Raw genomic sequence first — 18,154 nt, 5'->3', positions numbered from 1 at the left:
CCAGCAACTGGTCAGCATCCTAAGTCTTTTGCCAGAAGTATGATGTTGGTATTGATGGTTTCTTTCTTCTGACTTTAGGATGTAGTTGAGACCTTTGTTTGCTAGCAGGCTCTGCACCTTGCACCTGAAATACTGTGTGCAGTTTTGGGCCTCTCACTATAAGAAAGACATTGAAATGCTGGAGTGTGTCCAGAGAAGGGCAACGAAGGTGGTCTGGAGAACGAGTCTTATGAGAAGAGGCTGAGGGAACTGGAATTGTTTAGTCTGGAGAAGAGGAGGCTGAGGGGAGACCTTAAAAGCTCTATACAACTACTTAAGAGGAGGTTGTAGTAAGGTGGGTGTTGGTCTCTTCTCCCAAGTAACAAGTGATAGGACAAGAGGAAATGGCCTCAAATTGCACCAGGGGAGGTTTAGATTGGACATCAGGAAAAATTTCTTTACTGAAAGAGCGGTCAAACATTGGAACAGGCTGCCCAGGAAAGTGGTGGAGTCACCATCCTTGGAGGTGTTCAAAAAACATGTAGATGTGGCACTTCAGGGAATGGTTTAGTGGGCATGGTGGTGTTGGGTTGATGGTTGGACTTGATGATTTTTGAGGTCTTTTCCATCCTTAATGATTCTATGATATTATTCATTGGTCTATAAGTCCATATTGCATCTGAATTTACTATGTAGTGTATGTTTACATATGTTGGATGCTTGTTCTTCTCTTTGCTACCCCTAAGGCTTGGCAAGAATGGCCTTGCCTCTGAGGTTGCATTCCTTTGATGACCAGTAATTGGCCATCAGTGAGTTGTTTATAGCCCCTGGGCTTCAGGTATTGTCTGCTGTCCATTCTTTCAAAGCTCCTGGTACTCCTCTGTGCTGTGTTTTATTAAGGGAGTCTAATAGGTCATTCTACCCGCAGTAACTACATGTTACAAATACTCATTAGTTACAAAATATTATCACTATAGGTGTTACATCACACAGTTATACAGAGCTAATGAAAAGTTAGAACAAAGTAGGCAATAGAGATCTGGTAATTAGGTAATTGCTATTGCATGCAAAAACAAAGCTTCAGGCAGACCTAGACAAAGCCCAACAGGTCCTGAAGCCTGTCTGGTTAGCTTAATGCCAAACTTGTGTCCTGTTACAAACAGCAATTACTTCCTATTTACTGACCTGCAAAGCTAGGAAACATGTTAATGATTCAGTTGTGATTAGATTTCAGATGAACCATCCCTGTTGGAATGCAAGAATGGCTCCTCAGAAGGTTTAATGGTACTTGCCATACCTATGAAAAGAAAACAAAACATATAGGATTTTCAGTATTTGAATCTTTTAGTATTTGTATCGTTTCAGAAAACCCATTTCAGCTAGGGATTGTGATGGTGACCTTGATTTGAAAGTAGTTCTCTTGTTTCTGGAATTTATGCAGTAGAATTCACATCCACTGGAATAAATTACTTGCATCATGAGCTTCTCATTCTTAATGCTGGCTAGTAGTCCTATCCCATGGGCAGATAAAAATATGTCTAGTTTTTTGGTCCTTGTAGGGGAAGGCTGGCCATTCTTATTTAACTGCTGATTAGTAAGTAATGGAGGCCTGCAATTAGCAGGCCTGCATTTGCTCTCCCTTTGCCAGAAATAAGATGGTTCACTATATAGATAAAACATAATCTTAACATTTCATGGTGGTGTTCTGATCAAAATTGCCTCTGAGCCAGAACCTTCTGTTTATTACTCAATTAAAGTGGATATAAAACACACAGCTCTCCTTCTTCTTGCTGTTCTTAAACTCCTGTGCTTAGAATGATATTTTTTTTAAATTAATAATTTTCAGTGTATAAAAGGGACACATGGGACCTCATTAAAAGAGTCTCAAAGAAATCTGAATTTGGCATTTATGTAAATCCATGTGACCCCCTAGCAAGGAATTGCTTTGTTTTCCTAGAAACGCATGCAGTCTGTGCACCCACTTGTGCTTCCTGCTATCAGTAGAAGAAGGGAAGCAAGGGGCTTTTTCCAATAAAACACCACTTTAGGATGTGAGTAATAATCACATCTAGTACTATTACAGCATGAAATGTGGTTCCTGTTTCTCAGCTTCCTCCTGTGTCAAGAGTTGTTCTCTGAGGCTAAACTGATGGAAGGAATGATAGTGATATGAAGTATTTGAGGATGTTATTCTGCTTTGACTTCAAATACTGAATGATTTAAAATTTTTTGAGGTTTAATGTCACTGAATCCTATGAAGAGTAATTTGCATTTTCTGTAATGTTGTGTGTCTTTGAGACATGTAAGCAGCCATATAATTATAGATCTTGTGTTCAAGTGTTAGCTAAACGCTCTTTGGACATTCCCATGTACAAAACGAAATGTCTGTTCAGTTCTGAGCAGAATAAAGCCGTGCTACCTTGGACTGATTCTTTCCAGTATTCTTGTTTGAAAACAAAAATATTACCCTCATGCGTCCGCCACAGCTTCTTCTGTATGGAACTAGTAGTGAACTTACCGTTTTGTAAAATCAGAGACTTTCTTTGTCATCCCACAGAGTGATCACATTAACATTTTTCTTTTGTCATGGGATTTTAAAAAGCCCTTCCATAATTTTAGAAATGCTTTTACTACATCAGCTACAGTTCAAGGAAAAATAGCTTCAAAGTTGTGACTTCTCACAGACCTGTGTGAACATGAAGAGATAGTATTGCAATCTTAGGTGGCAAAATAGTGAGAAAAATAAAAAAAAAAAGGAGTAAAAAAAAAAAAAAGTTTGTTCCAAAATAGCACATATTGAAATGATTAATCTAAGCAATACTTGACCTTAAAAGGAAGAAAGCAGGGTAATGAGTCATGATTTTCTACACCTTAAATCCTTAGTAAACTTGCATGTATTGTTCCTCCTTCCTGAAATCCTTTTAGGCATGTCTATCATGCCTTTCTACTGGCACACAAATACCTGGGTTGAATCTCTTAGGCTTCATATAGTATTGGGATCCATTAACACAGAGAGTTTATATATCACTCAGTGTCTGAAGAGTGTTTGCTTTTGTAAACCCAGAATTAGCTGCACAGCATGCGGGCCTTATCTTCTATACCTCATCACTGATACTAAAATGTTTATTAAAACACCTATACCTTGCTGAGAAGCCACTGCCTTCAGATGTGCTAGAGACTGTGACCAAAACTAGTCCCATGTTATACACATTCCTAAATTACAGAACTAAAAGATAAAAGATCAGTAATTCCTTGAGCTTTTTTAAAAGTGCAACAGTATCAGTAGGTGAATCGGTTGTTGTTAAAAAGCCCAATTTGAGCCTTCTCTTTAAAGCTTTGTGAGGATTTTATTCTGCAAACCAAAGATTATTGAAAATGTTTGTCATCTTCGTTCTTCCCTCTCCCCTGGGATCCTGTTGACTGCTTGCATCCTCACACTTTCATCCCTGAATTCTTGCCAAACACCTGCATTTTCTTAACAGTGAGATTTCTTTAGCTATTGCTGCTTTTATTTTATGTAGTCACATTAACATCTGTCTATAGACATGCAAACGCAGTTCAGTGTCATTATCTTTTATTTATTATCTTTATTGCTTTTATTCTTTTTTCTTTTTTTTTTTTGTTTGGTTGGGTTTTTTTTACTTATAATGATTCTTTTCTTAAGATTCTTAAGGAAAAATAAAAACAAAGCAGACTGCCTTTTCTACCCATTCTGGACCATTTTCTACCTTTACTGCTCTTACTGGTGTTGCCTTGCATCTGGGCAACTAGAAGAAAAAATTTCTGGGGAAAAGTATTTTGGTGACAAGTTTCTCTAAGTATCTTAGATCAGAGGAAAGACAAAAGGATGTATTACCAGCTTGTCCAAAGGAAAAAAAAAAAAAAAAGGAATACAAAAATCTTTTGGTATAATTTTCCCTTTCCTTATGTGCAACTTCGAGCTGCTTTTGTATCCCTGACTTGCCTTCCCCAAATAAAACTCCTTCTCTGAGCTTCCATAACTTCCTAATCATCTTGCAGGACATGACTCTTAAATCAGCCAGCTCCAATAGTGTAGTGCTCAGCAAACTTGCTGTTAGAGTTTTGTTTGATAAGCCAGAACTCTTTATAAATAATGAGACATTTCAAATTTAAAAGCATAATGTGAATACAAAATCCTTCTTACTATTTTCCTATAAAAACCAATTTGCAGTCTATAGCTAACACTTCTGTTTTCCAATTACTAATGTTATTGGCCTGAAAATGCCAAAGAGCTGATGGTATGCTTGCTGAGCTGTCAAAATGAAGCCGGTATTACAGAGCTCACAGAGAAAATTCAGGGTACCTATCCTGACCTTGAGCTAAAATTCAGTCCTGTGAGTTTGACTTGTGTATTCCAGCCATGTTTACTCAGCTACTGGAAGTAAGTCCTCTCCACACTGCTAGGAATGTCTGAAATATGACATAATGCATTACCTAGCCCTTGCTGTTCCAATAATTTAATGTGGTTTACATATTGCTTTGATAAGCAAATGCAACACTACTACCCAGTGGCAGTCTGCAGCTTCAGCATCCTGAAGACATGGACAACTGTTAAATTTTCCAACCTCTGGCATGTAACTCAACTCTCATAACTTGTAGCTGGGGTTTTTTTCCCTTTTCTGGTTTGTTGAAAAGAAGAATTTTGGTAGATGATATGTCACTGACTTTTTTTTTTTTTCCTGACCAATTTGATTACTGCAATGTAAATCAACCCTTGCTCATCTCCTTTTTTTTTTTTTTTTTTTTTTTTTTTTTTTCTTTCCTAAATGAGGTTATGTGAGTTTTATGATAAGAAGTGATGCAAAGCTGGCATGTGGAAATTTGGTTTGGGACAGGACTGAGATAAGGGTAGTTGAGGATAAAGAGAAGCTAAGGATCCCATGTATGTGTTAAATAGTAAAGTTCTTCTTTAAGAGTTCTCATGAGTATTGTGTTAAGAAGAGATGTTGTTATACATTCAACTTGTTGAAACTCATAAAACACTTCATTTGAAATGTGCTTTGATTTATTTTACCAGGGAGCCATACTCTTTTCCTGGTCAGTTTATTTTCATTACCACACTATTTTCTTTCATAATTTTATACAGTCTATAATTGCTTTCTCCTTTTGTCTTCATTAATTTTCTTCTGGCTTGAATGTCTTTAGCAGTGCCACCTTTCCCCTACAGAGTGCTTAGCCTTTTTGCTGAGACTTCAAACAAGGTGTAAAACGAAAGGACTTTCATCCTCTCCTAAGGGATTTCCCCAGCACACCGGAGCACAGGCCTCAGCACTTCTGGGCTGAAACACACAGGCTATTGTCAATTAAACCTTGATCTGACTTATGTGAGGGTCATGCCAGCTACAGAACAGCTTATATTTGAAGAAATGCAAAGGAAACATACAGCTATTCTTGCCACCTTCTTCCTCATACTGGAAATAGAGCGTAATATGAAGCCAGCATCCAATTAGTACTTTTTTTTTTTCCTCAGAAACATCTGTCTTACCAGGAATTGGCTGGCGATCAAAAAAAGTGTTTTATTCACAACCACAAAGTTCCAAAAATACAACATAGACAAATGAAATCCTTTGTAAATAAGCTTTATAAAAACCCAACAATATAAAAAACCTAAAAATGAAGAATGTTGTGTGAGAGAAATTGATTTATAGAGTTTTTTAGATTGCCGCAAATTAAATGGAAAATGTGAAACACTTATTTAAATCAACAGGAGATTCAGTTCTGAAATGCCGAGTTCCATTGGTGGATGCAAGGGCAGGACGCAGATTTGCCTAAACAGAGACACATGTTGCTTTTTGAGAAGCCATAGGGGATCTGGAACATTTGGCTGAAAGTGGAAGATACTCGAGAGGCCATGTGAGAGACCCATGTGCTTTTAGAGCAGTTTGGAAGCTAGGTGAGATAACCCACAGCATTTAAATGGCAACAGAGCCCTGCATTTGTGCAACTGAATCCTATATTAAGGATACAAGCTTTGAGATGTTGATATCCACTCATGAGAAAATTAAAGATGTATATTTTATTTGCCTGTGCAGTTTCACTTACTGAATGAACATGTTAAGCACAAACCTGGAAAAGTTTGTAGGTAATTTGAATTTAAATTTATTATCACAGCTAGGGGCATATTTTTCATGTATCTGTTTCTGTGTTTCTGCTTTTCAGCCATGCAACCTGCAAAATTTTATGCTATTATTTGGATTGTGTTTTAATTTTTTGTGGGTTTTCTGCCCACATAGCCAGGGCCTCTGACAGATGACTTACACTGACACTACAGCGATTTAACCAGCTCAGGTGTCCCCCTTTGCTAGAGGTTGTATTTTTCCCACAGTGGAGTTGGCAGAAACAAATATATAGGCATCTTGGTTGCTGTGCTTCCTTGTCCAAGTGATTACAAGCTATAACTGAAGATGATTTTGTGTTTATACATTTGACTGTAGAGCAGTAATTGAGATGTGGGCACACGTTCACATCTGTCAGCTCCACTGTAACTTCTGCCCTGGGGAAAGGCAGATGGATCTGGTGTGATAAAGTATTAAATTTGTGCTTAAGTGCATTTTCAGTTCAATTATACTACAGTTTGCTTCAGTATGCCTAGGACAAGGCCTGAAAAAGAGGTTTATAGCATAATTTATTTTTTTTAACCTACCTGCTATACCCTTTTTCCGTAGGTATTGTCCACTCTCTCAACATCTAAAAAGAGAAAAAATTGCTTGAAAGGAATTTCAATCATAGGGTTGTGTATTATTTTCCTTTTCACTCATTTACAGAAGAGTGGCCTTTGAGCTAGGAAGACGTGGATGTTCATATACACATTAACTTACCATTCTTGATTTCCCTCCTAGTAAATAATTGGAGCTTCCTAATAATTGGAGGTTTTGGAGATGACAGCAATCCATCTGGTGCTGGAGATATCTCTGGCAGCTGTATTTTGCCAACTTCATTAGGCTTCCAAAGCCATACTCACATCCCCTACTAAGTGGCTTCATTTTCAGAAGTGCAGAGCATACCCTTTCTGCTACCTCATCAGAAGGTGCAGGTAATCAAAACCTTTGAACATGTCTCATTTGTGTGGCTAAATTTGTTTTCAATTGATTTAAATACTTGCACAATCTAATGCATTGCAATAAGCAGATCTGCTTTTCACTGAAGCTCCTGGGTTTGGACTGGCAACTCTGGATCAAAGTTTGTGACTCCTCATCTATTCAGTTTGTACCATTTCCATCACTTAACGCATTTGTTGTTTAGCAGCTGCTCTAACATTTAGAGTGTTATCTCAGAAGTGGTGACATTACAGGATTTTTTCCGCCAGTGATTTATAGATCATTCTTTGGAGTGAAAAATACAGTAAGAATATGAAAATAATCAGATTTTCAGAGCAAAACCAGACTTCATATCTTTCCAACATTAGCTTTCCAGATATTTCTTCCACTTTTGTATAAAACACAGTTTGTAGCTCTTTGTAATTAAAAAGGAAAAAAAGCCCCAAACAAGACAAGCTGCAATTGAGTTCTTGTTGTCTAAATGACTTCACAAGCAGTTAATAATTTCATACTCTTAGATCTGTTTTGATGTACTGCTGATGAATGGTTGCATTTTTGCCCTATGATTTTGAGCTTAAAGTGTGAAAGTTCAGCTGAACCTATAAAGATTGTGTAATTGTATAAAACAAGATTAATGATGACCTATAGGCTGATAAAAGTATTAATTTTAATATAAGGATGCACTGACAATATAATAAATTACTATGAATAAATTAATAAGAATCGAAAAGTGTGTTCTGTGGCTGGATATAAAATAGTAATAACTCTTTTATTTTTCTGTATTACTTGTTGGCTGGCTATTCACACAGTTGATTTTCCAGGTCAAAATATTATGGAAGCAAATGTGTCCTCAGTATGTAAATTTCCAGTACTAATTTACGACTGTGCTTGGTTTGAAGCTTCCTTGTGAAAGAAACTCTTTCCGTAGGAGTACCGCCCTGGTTCCTTATCTTCAACCCTATGATTACAGGCTGTGCAGTTTTTACTTTCTTCTTCTCTTCTTTTGCAATTACACATTGTGGAGTTAGTGATATATGGTGGCAGACAAACCCAACTGAAACTTGTCTGCAGATTTCTCCCATTGCTGAGTTCGGGAAAAGGCACACTGACAATCATTATAGCTAGCAACGGGTAAATCTGAGTATCAGGAATCTAAGGATCAAGTTCTTTCCAGGTAGCCCAGTAACTCTAGCATGGCCTGTGAAAACTAAGTCCCAGCTTTTCTTCTACTTTTGCTGTTTAAAAATTTGTTGTTGAGTATCTCCTTTTACAACAAGAATATAGCTCTCATTGTCTTTCTAGAAGCCTACATGAAGGAAAACCTATGCTGAAGAATAGACATGAAGGTAATTTATATATCTGTGATAACAGATTTGCAGTCATTACAAAGCAGCAGTCTCTAAAACTGATGAGTTGACAGCCTTTTTATGCCTTTTTGACTATTGGATTATCTTCTAACATTCTTACTCTCAGTTAGTAAATACTTGGATAGCCATGATTTCCAACGTTTTAAAAAGTACATTTTAAGTTAATAATAACTATTTCAGCAATTTGAAAGATTTTTGCCAGGAATTACAGGGCCTACATGGAAAACTTTAAGCTTCTCAGTATGAGTATGTGAAGCTAATTGCAAACAATTGAGTTATTACAGCAAAGTAAATCACCCCTTATTCCTCTGACTTAATCTGTCTTCTTTTGCACTTGCGTTTGGATCTGCAATGAATAAAGCCACATGCATAGATCGTTAGCATGGCCCAGCTGAGTGGTGACTCACTAAGCTGCAGCAGCTCACTTGTTTCCAGTCAGCTGATCACCCCACCCCCCCACCCCCCCCCAAATGGAATTTTGAACAACCCCCTTTTCCCCCACTTCTGGTGTACTGAGTGATCAGGTAAGCAAAGTTGCACCTCACAAGAAGCTACGTTTCTTTCCCTCGTCTTTTCAAATTGCAACAAGTACCTTCTTAATTTTAAAGGTAAAGTTGAATTTCCTCTCTTTATATTTAAATGTATAAATATAGATTTCAAAGCTGATGTTTACACAGATTTAAAGATATTATAGATTTAAATGCTGATTTAAATGCTGAAAAGATTAATTTTTATTCATGTACAAGTGACACATCATTTACCTTAATGATATTTATATTTCACCATCTACTTATCATGTTGCTCAGATTTGGGGGTCCTGTCTTTCCTGCTGCAGTTGAGGCCTTTGCTATGTGGCAATATAGCGCTTACTTAACTGAAATAACTTTTCAGTCAGTTTTGGTAAATCTATGCAGTCATTTACAGGTGGAAAATCTCTTCAGCCTTGGTGATTTATGGTCCTGTGTGTTCTGTTTCCATCAGCTCAGTAATATCTTACACTTCCTTTGTGCAGGCTTTGCAGCAGTCTAAATGACACCACTCAGGGCAAAAATAACTGAATCCTTAGTCCTTTGACAGGGACCTCTGGGCTTGTCAAATTTTAGCAGGTTCAGGTGGTGATGTCTCCAGCTTCTCTTTCCCCAGCTCCTTCTGGGATGAGCAGTGGAGCTGCTAGAACAGGAGGCATGTTTATGCTGTGCCAGATCATAATGCCACATACAAAACCACAGGTAAGGAGGGATTTGCAATAAGATTCCTGATTATGAACTGCAGCAAATGAGCCCTGAACTGAACCTGTCTCCTAAACAGTAACTTACCTGCAAAACAGCAATTTTCGATAGAAGGATGGGGCACACTCTTAGTAATGACCTTCCTGTACTGGATGGACCACCCTCCCCCTGTCCAGGGTTCTTTTAAGCCAGTATAATGATTTTGAGGACCTGGACTATTATTTATCAATGTTTAGGCCTGGCAATCATGTATCATTTGCTCCTAATTAGTGGCAAGTCCCTAACAATTACATGACTGACAAAACTGCGTAAGTATGACACTTAGAATTAGTGGTGTATACAAATGCAGAAAAGCACATGATTGCACAAATGTGATAAAAATCATGAAAGTAATTTTTTTTTGCCTAAAAAACCCTAAGTCAGGAAAACCTGTTTGCTATGGTCTTGAGTGTAGCTGAATATGTGAACCTTCAGAGCACATTGCACAACTCATCCATTTTGTCAGATGTTTCATAAACCATGGGTAGAGTAAAAGGGAAGGAGAAATGACAGGAAGAACTGCCTGTTTAGACCATGCATTTTTAGAGGCATTGCTTGTTTCCTAACTGTTAACAATGCATTCAATATCTTCAGTGCCCCAAGAGTGAAAGGAACAGGGTAATTTACAGGAGGCTGATGTCATTGTGGGCAAAAGGTAGAAGGTATTGTTCATCAAAAAAAAAAAAAAACCTTATGATTAGTTTAGTAAGAGAAGTCTAGACTTCAAAGTAAATTCATATTCAAAAAGGAACTGGGGGACCAGACAAAATATTAATTACCCTTGTGGATGTGAAACACATGCCTGGAAGTGAGGTGAGTGTCCAGTAAAAACAAATATGCTGTCTCCAGTTTCAGTCTATTCAAGACACTGAATTCTAAATAGTTATTGGACATGCAGGCAAGTGCCAGAAGAGACATCTGTAACCAAAATTCAAATCCATTTCACTGAAACACATAGCACTTTAAGTATTCTTCATTCTTAGTTTGAAAAATGATAGTAAATTCCACTAGCCAGTTCTTTGGTTTTGAGATGTTTTCCAATATTAAGAACCTACAAGCACTGAAAATGTTTGGGTTTTTTTGCCATTTTAGAATTCAAGTTCTCATAGAGACTGTAGATTGGGACCCATTCCTGCCTTAGCAGTCTGGGAAGGACGTCATGGTCTTGACTTGCAACTCGCTAAGGGTTTTAAAACTGTCGGATTGCAGATCTGCTGCCTAGCATAGCAGGAAGCTGGCCTCCAAAGCATTGAGCATTACTGTTGTTGTCCTGCTGCCTGAAAGCTTTAATGATGAACCAGGATGCCATTATACAAAGGCCTGCAAAGAGGCAGTCCAAAATGGCCTCTCCTCCAGGGAGCTCATAGTCTGACCATGCAAGTGTTAAATGGCTGTGGAGATTCAAGTAAGGGCGCTGTGTTAGCAGGCTGCTAGGTGTAGCTAGTACCTAGGGTGTAGAAGTGGGCTCCCAGTAGCACTGGGATCACACCAGGGACGCTTGGAGCATTGATACAAGTTGAAATGTCAGCAGGCAGACTTGCTGCTGTGGATTTACTGTGGCTTTACGGCTTTTCATTTCTCTACAAGGACTGTGCAGAAGTACACATAAGTTCTTGATGTGTTCAGTTATTTAAAAAAAAAAAAAGAAGAGAAATACAATTTACAAATCTTGACAAATTTGTCCTGTTTTCTATTACATAACAATTTCTTTTGCTAGGTGTATTTGAATAGGGTGATTAATTGTAATGCAGGTCCAAAAATGAATTAGGTTTGGAAGAATGCAAATTAACTACTATGCCTTTTTCTATATTTTTTTTTAAATCTCTGTCAGTATAAAGAAGCTTTTCCTTCCATTGGTCATTTCTAGTTTCATTTTGAGTATGAGTTACATCCAAACATCATGCTTTAAAATAACCTATTACACTATTAGGAATCGTCATGCATATGTTTTATCACTCTAGATGGTTCTCATTAGCCAATGCTAATGCGAGCATCTGAGGAGTAATACTTGAGAGTAAAAACTACGCTTCCTCCATACAACCAGATTGCTCTGCTTGCTGAGGTGGAGCTGAAGGTGCTCCTACTAATCCTGTGCCTTTGAGATATTTAGTTAAGCTACTCACAATTAAATGATTTAATTTTTTGTAAAAATTTCCTTCACAAGGAACTTTGCTAGTTTGACATAAAGTGTAGCTTTCAAGCATGGAGTTACACAAATGGCTGGTAAAGAAAAAGTAAGAGGAAAGCGATGGTTTTCTTCATGCCAAAATTTGATGGTTTTATGAAGAGATGGTGCAAGGAACTTTCCTTATCTAAATTAAATGAATGATGTCGAATATAGGAAGGGTTTGAGACCTGAACTGTCCTAGTATGATGACCTGCTCAACAGGCCCTGAACTCCAGGGAAAATGATTCTGATTCCAGCCTTTAATTCCTTTTAAGTTCCCCTTTAAATGGGTGGAAGTTTTTTCCAATTATTTTGTTTAAAATAGAAAAAACTGAAACAAAGATTGTCCTCACTTCAGAAGAAACCTGTTCCTTTTGCATAGGATGAAATGATTTTCCTCCCTCTATCCATCAAAATATTTTTTAAAATCTGTTATGAACACAACCTACCTACCCTTACTTTACAACACTCCAGGATTGCATCTGCGCTCAGCAATTGTCTCTGAAGTCCTGGTTCCACTACTCCCATTGATGTCAACTGAAGCTAAAATACTACCTATGAACTAGGATATAGATGTGCCTTTGCATGATTAAAGTACAATGGGGATCTTAGAAATACTTTCTGGGTTTTGTTTTTTAAGCATAGCTGTGAAACTTACAATGTAGAAGTTTTGCTTAATGACTTGGACTTAATGGGGTTTGGGTGTTCTTTCAGGTCATGCTTTCGAAATAATGTTGTAATAGAAAAATTACAATAAAGTAAGGTGTATCTAATGGTATTTTGCTGAAGAACCTGACTTTTTAAACCATGGAAATAAATAGAAACATGATCAGGGACTTGTCTTTTGTTTGTTTTAGTTTGAAAATGCTTTTCTGAATGGATAAGACTTTACATTTCTGTAATGAAAATAAATGAACCATTTTTTTTTTCAAGTTCAGTTAGTGGTTTTTCAACCTGAATGTTTTTCAACCACTGAAAGATAAATGTTATTTATCTTTCGGTTCTTGGAGAGGGAGAAGGTGTATTAGTCCTTCAGGAATCATGTTTCGATGTGTAAAAAAAGCCCCCTATAATTCAGAACTGTTTTTCTCTTGAGTTTTATGACACTGTTATATTCATTTTGGCCTTTTTTTTTTTTTTTTTTTTTTGATTGCATGTGAGGGAGATCCTTTCCTTTAACTACAAAGTGCTGTGACAAATTCAAAGCTTGGGAGACGGCTGAAAGACTCAGGTTCTTCTATCTTACAGCCCTGTTCTTGTACCAGGTGACATACTACACCATTCAGTTTATGAATCAACGACATTCTTTTCTTTTGGTGTCTTAATATCTGAAAAATTAAATAAATATTTCAGACCACACAAATGGTGGTGAACAGAAAGCAAAAATTTATAAATATTTTTTTTATCAATGGACTGTTTGTTGATTCCAAAAGAATATTCAAGAACTAATACAATATATTAAAAGCAAATCATAAAAGATAACTGTTGGGCTGAAAATATTTAAATGGACTGTTAATGTTGATTTAGCTGTCTTGTGAAGATAGTCTCTCACAGTAACAGGCAAGAAAGAAAAACACATAGAAGAGTGAAAGAAGTGCATTCAACATAGTCATACTATATACATCAAAGAAATAAGAGTTTGTTAGGAGAAATCCCTCCGTAATATAAACATGTAATATAAATGGGAATAAAGCCTTTATCTGAATTCTGGTTTATATAAAAAATTGTAGTTCAAATGTAAATAAGATTTTAGCCTAATTTCCTAAGGAGGTATCAGGCTATTGTGGTGTTTGGTTAATTAAACTCAAACTTAAACTAGGAGTAAAAGTCTCAAGAGAGTCTCAAAATTTTCAGGAATGTGACTAAAGTGGATATGCAGAGACAAAAAAATTGGTGTGTTCCGTGTCCTCCATAAGAAAACAGTAGAAATTTATTCTACATTATTTAGCAACGGTCTTCTCCAGTTTGAAATAAGACGTTTCAGAAATAACATTTTAGTTGTCCTGGTAGAATTGCTTTGGAGAGGGCCATATGCCTGAAATCCCACTTGAGTAAATTGTTCAAGCATGGACACGGTAAGAAGAGGAGCATAATCTAAGCAGAGATAGTTTCCGTATTCCCAGTCCCTGACAAATCCTTCCAATGTCTTCAGGCTAGCAGCACTAAATAGATGCATGTGTGATCTGGATTGTGCCTTCTGTCTCCCCTCCTTTATTGACTTCCAAATCTGAGACCATTCAGAGCAAGGTGATTTTTCTGCTCATATTGGAAGTTTTGCAGCGTCAGAGCACATCAATGCTTTCATCAAGTACGATGTGATTTTCAGTTCCTCTGTGGCAGATGCTGTATTTGGTAGAGCAGTGCAGCACTTGCTGTTTGTGAGAGAAGCCAGAAGGCTCTGCCAGGTCACTAAGTGCCTGAACTTCATGGAGACATCCATCGTTAGGATATTACTTTGAATTTTCTCAGAGACAGATTTACTGTGGTAAATATTTTCTGGGTAATCTGCATGTACTTTTGTTCCCTTTGCCGTTCTGAGCCTTTCATGGGCATTATCCAGTGGTGGAATAGACAGGCATGACAGCAGACAAACTTTCTTATAAGCTACATATCAAGCAAGAAGAAAGGAAAAACTAACAAATCGTTTCTATAGATACTTTTAAGGAACACCTTTATCTTCTGGCTTATGTAACAACATATGAGTATACCCTCTGGTAGGGTGTACGAAGGGACGACACATCCTGAAGCACACTGAGTACTGGTAGGCTATCTTTCTAGAAATGAGTGAGCTGACATGTTCATCTCAGACATGTGTTAGCAAAGCAACATTCAATACATTGCCACTAAATTAACTTCTTTCTTATTGCATATTTTTGACAAATGGTTCATTGCATATCTCACACACTCTGCTTTACATGACCCTCAACTGTCTGCACCGTATCTAGTAAAGAAAGACCTCACATTTCTAACAGCTTTTATTTTTGATTGAAAAATGTCAATACAAAAATCAACAGCAGATGAGGAACTGAAACTTTTAAACCATTGTGACTATATTAATATGAACATTGTAGTAGCTATTGTACTGACTGAATTATTCCTGCTTATATGCTACTAGAAAAAAGCTTGTGTTTCAAGATGTTTGAAATTGATACAGCACTTCTCCCAGACTGTCACTGAATTTTTCCAAGACATTTGCCTTTGTAACAGAAAATGCTTTGATTTAGAAAAAAGTGAAATATATAGCAAATGTTAAATGCGTTAAAAGCTGACTCACTGACAAATTGAAAAATGTGGTGTTAATGGACAGATATAAATGACTGGGATGTGTCTAGCAGGGTCTGCCTGGAATGAGTTCTTGGGTCAATAGCACTTAACATTTTTATCAACAGTCTAGACAGTGATATAAGACATCTTCAGTAAAGCTTGACCATGACAGAGATTGTTGAGGTAGTAAATAATATGCTAGATAATTGCAGAAGCTAGTAAAACATATTTTAATATTGCCAAACACCAACCTCTTGTGTGGGATAGGAAAATATATGGAGTTGTAAAGCTGTGATTTAGAGAAGTACAGGTTATCAAAGATAATTGGGTCTACTTCAACTCTTGGTGCAATGTTGTGGAAAGAAAAAGCATTAATGCAATAATGTATGTATTAAAGTCAGATTGTCAAGTGGAACAGGGTCATGATTGCCTCTGCATGCTGTATTGATAAGACTACTTCTAGAGTGACAAGTCAAATTGTGGTGTTCAGTCTTAAGGAAAATAAGGAAATAGGACAAAAAGAAGACATAGGGATGTACAGACCTGGAGATCAGGTTTTAAAACCTATGTAGCTTTAAGAAGTTCAGCCTTGTTTATCATTATGTATGGGTACTTGGGCATAAAAAATTCTTTGTAGGTGTGGGACAAGGAACACTTCCAGTGTTGTTGATAAAGACGCAGCAAAAGTCAGTAACTGGAAAATTAAGTTAAGGGGAAAATGCAGCCATGAATTAACTTGCAATTTGTTAGCTTTGAGGATTACTAAATAGTGGAACATCTGATGGGGGGGGGGGGGGTGTGATAGACTCATCAGTGCTAGACATCTTTAAAAAAAAAAAAAAGAAAGAGGGAAAGGCAGATGCTCTTGCTAAAAGATGCACTGTAATCCAGCCACTGGAGGTGACTGCATGTTGCAGGTGAACAGCCAGTTGGGATAGCAAGCAGGGTGGTTCTGGCTGTTGCTGGGATCTGTTAATTTTATGATGTCCTTTTTACAGTTCATGTGCTACAAGGAGAACAGTCCCATATGTTCTGTCCTCAGCCTAAAACACACATGATTTAAAACAGCTGCCTGTTGGAGTCATCAAGAAATTACTTCCCCTGCTGTGCACAGGACCAGATAGTTTGCTTATTGTTTGCTGTATTCTGATTCAGAAACCAGTCAAGGCAGAAACTCAGATCCCAGAAAGGTTGATCCTGTCCTCTGTGCTTTAAAGGGACCCCTTTTCATAGAAGGTTCCCGAGTACGACTCATGCGGTCCCTGCTGTAGCGCTTACTAGGTTTTAAGGTAGGAAGGGACTTTGCACAGTCTTGAGAAGTGAACAGGAGTAGTCCGGCTGAAGTCTTTGGGCTAAGAGCTCTTTCTTGCCTAAAGTATCACAAAACTATGAAACCAGGAAGTTTGTCACAAGTCCACCTGGCCTCAGAACATGAGTATCTTGAGTACAGCACTGGATTCTCTGGTCCCTTGCTGTATTAGTGAGGCAGCAGTTTCTGGGGAATGATTTTTTTTCCAACTTTAATAGATGGAAAAATTGGAAAAGCTTTCAGATAAAGAAGCTTCTTTTAGATCTGAAATACCAACAGTCTTTAAACCAAAGCATAGGTTGAAAGCAATTGCTCTCAGCCTAACTGGGTATGTTAATAAATTAGACAATCTGAGAGAAGAGGTAGTGGACTGAGGAAAGTAGGAGATAAAAGGCTATTATCACCATGGGAAACAGAGGAGCAGGTAATCTATTGCTTGTTGGAACATGGTGGTATCAGCTGGAGTAGGGGTTATGGAAGAAGGAGATTGTACTTTGTGATAAAACCATTATTTCTATTCCGTCCATATTTTTTACTATTTAGTGGAATTACAAACATTAGTAGGCTGCTTTTCAGAAGGTACCCTCTGCTGAGTATCTCTCTGTCAGAGGTAGAGAGATCATTTAAAAATTGTCCCACTGATGCCTATTTCTTTTTGTCTTTGATAATTTGTCAGTATGAATTTATTCTGATATTTAATGGTTGCTTAATTTCACCCATATGGTTTACAAAGCACTTGCATCAGATGAAGCATAATATACTCTGGGAAATGTATGGGCAGGACCTACAGATCTTGATGATATGTCAGAAGACTTATATTGTGGAGCTTGAGAATATTGGCAATTCTGCATTTTTTTCTTAGGTGTGGTCTGTTCCTTTTGGTACGTATCAGTCCACAGAGAATTTGCTTCTGTTGATAAGTTTAACAATGCTGGAGCTATGGGTAACATTCACCTTAGGGAGACGGATTCTGTAATAGAAAACATCTTTTGTCCCTTGTCCCCTTGTAACATATAAGCAATATACAAATGGACAGTGGTTTGCTTATTCATATGCCACTAGGTTTTACCAAGGAATTATTTGCTAGTTTGTGTCTTGTACTTGCAGTTTATCAGAACTCCTCTTAATTAAAAGCTTGAACTTATTTAGCCACACCTTATTTGGCGTTATTAATTTGTAAGGGATGCGCTTTATCGTGGTACTTATAGTGTTCAGCTTACTGTATTCATGGATGTAATAGATCTAATTTGTACTGGTACATTATTGCTTTTAGCAGTGTGATACTGTGCTTGCCTAGAAGCAGAAAAAAACATTTCCAGTTTGAGATTAGATTTAAAAGTTAATTCATGATCACTGCTATTGGAAATGCTAGAGAAAATATCAGAGGCTTTTTTATTGGTTGTCTTTTTGTCTGAGGGTTGGGGTGGGGGGTTAAAGTCACATTTAACGATTATATTCATTATAACAATTTTCTTTCAGGAATATCAGCCTTGTAATACCAACGCCTGTCCAGAGTTAAAAAAGACAACTCCTTGGACACCTTGGACCCCAGTCAATATTTCAGACAACGGTGGCCACTACGAACAACGTTTCCGATACACCTGCAAAGCGCGCTTGCCTGACCCAAATTTGCTAGAGGTGGGAAGGCAAAGGATTGAAATGCGTTATTGTTCCAGTGATGGCACCAGCGGATGCTCGACAGATGGTAAGCAACGCTAGAGTGGCTGCATGATGCCTCCTGC

At 37.5% G+C, this 18,154-nt stretch overlaps 1 protein-coding gene across 1 annotated transcript in view; it reads left to right on the top strand.

Moving 5' to 3' along the window:
• SEMA5A (semaphorin 5A) overlaps positions 1-18,154 on the top strand; it is a 214,324-nt gene that overhangs the window by 162,066 nt on the left and 34,104 nt on the right. The window contains exon 15 of the mRNA XM_086468949.1: positions 17,892-18,117. Coding sequence (XP_086325075.1) covers positions 17,892-18,117 — 226 coding nt within the window. The remainder of the gene's footprint in view (positions 1-17,891; positions 18,118-18,154) is intronic.

This window comes from Leptosomus discolor, chromosome 8 (genome assembly GCF_034619465.1).
Source record: "Leptosomus discolor isolate bLepDis1 chromosome 8, bLepDis1.hap2, whole genome shotgun sequence".
NCBI classification, from domain to species: domain Eukaryota; kingdom Metazoa; phylum Chordata; class Aves; order Leptosomiformes; family Leptosomidae; genus Leptosomus; species Leptosomus discolor.
The sequence above is the reverse complement of the archived record's forward strand: the minus strand, read 5'-3'. Positions and strand labels throughout refer to the sequence as shown.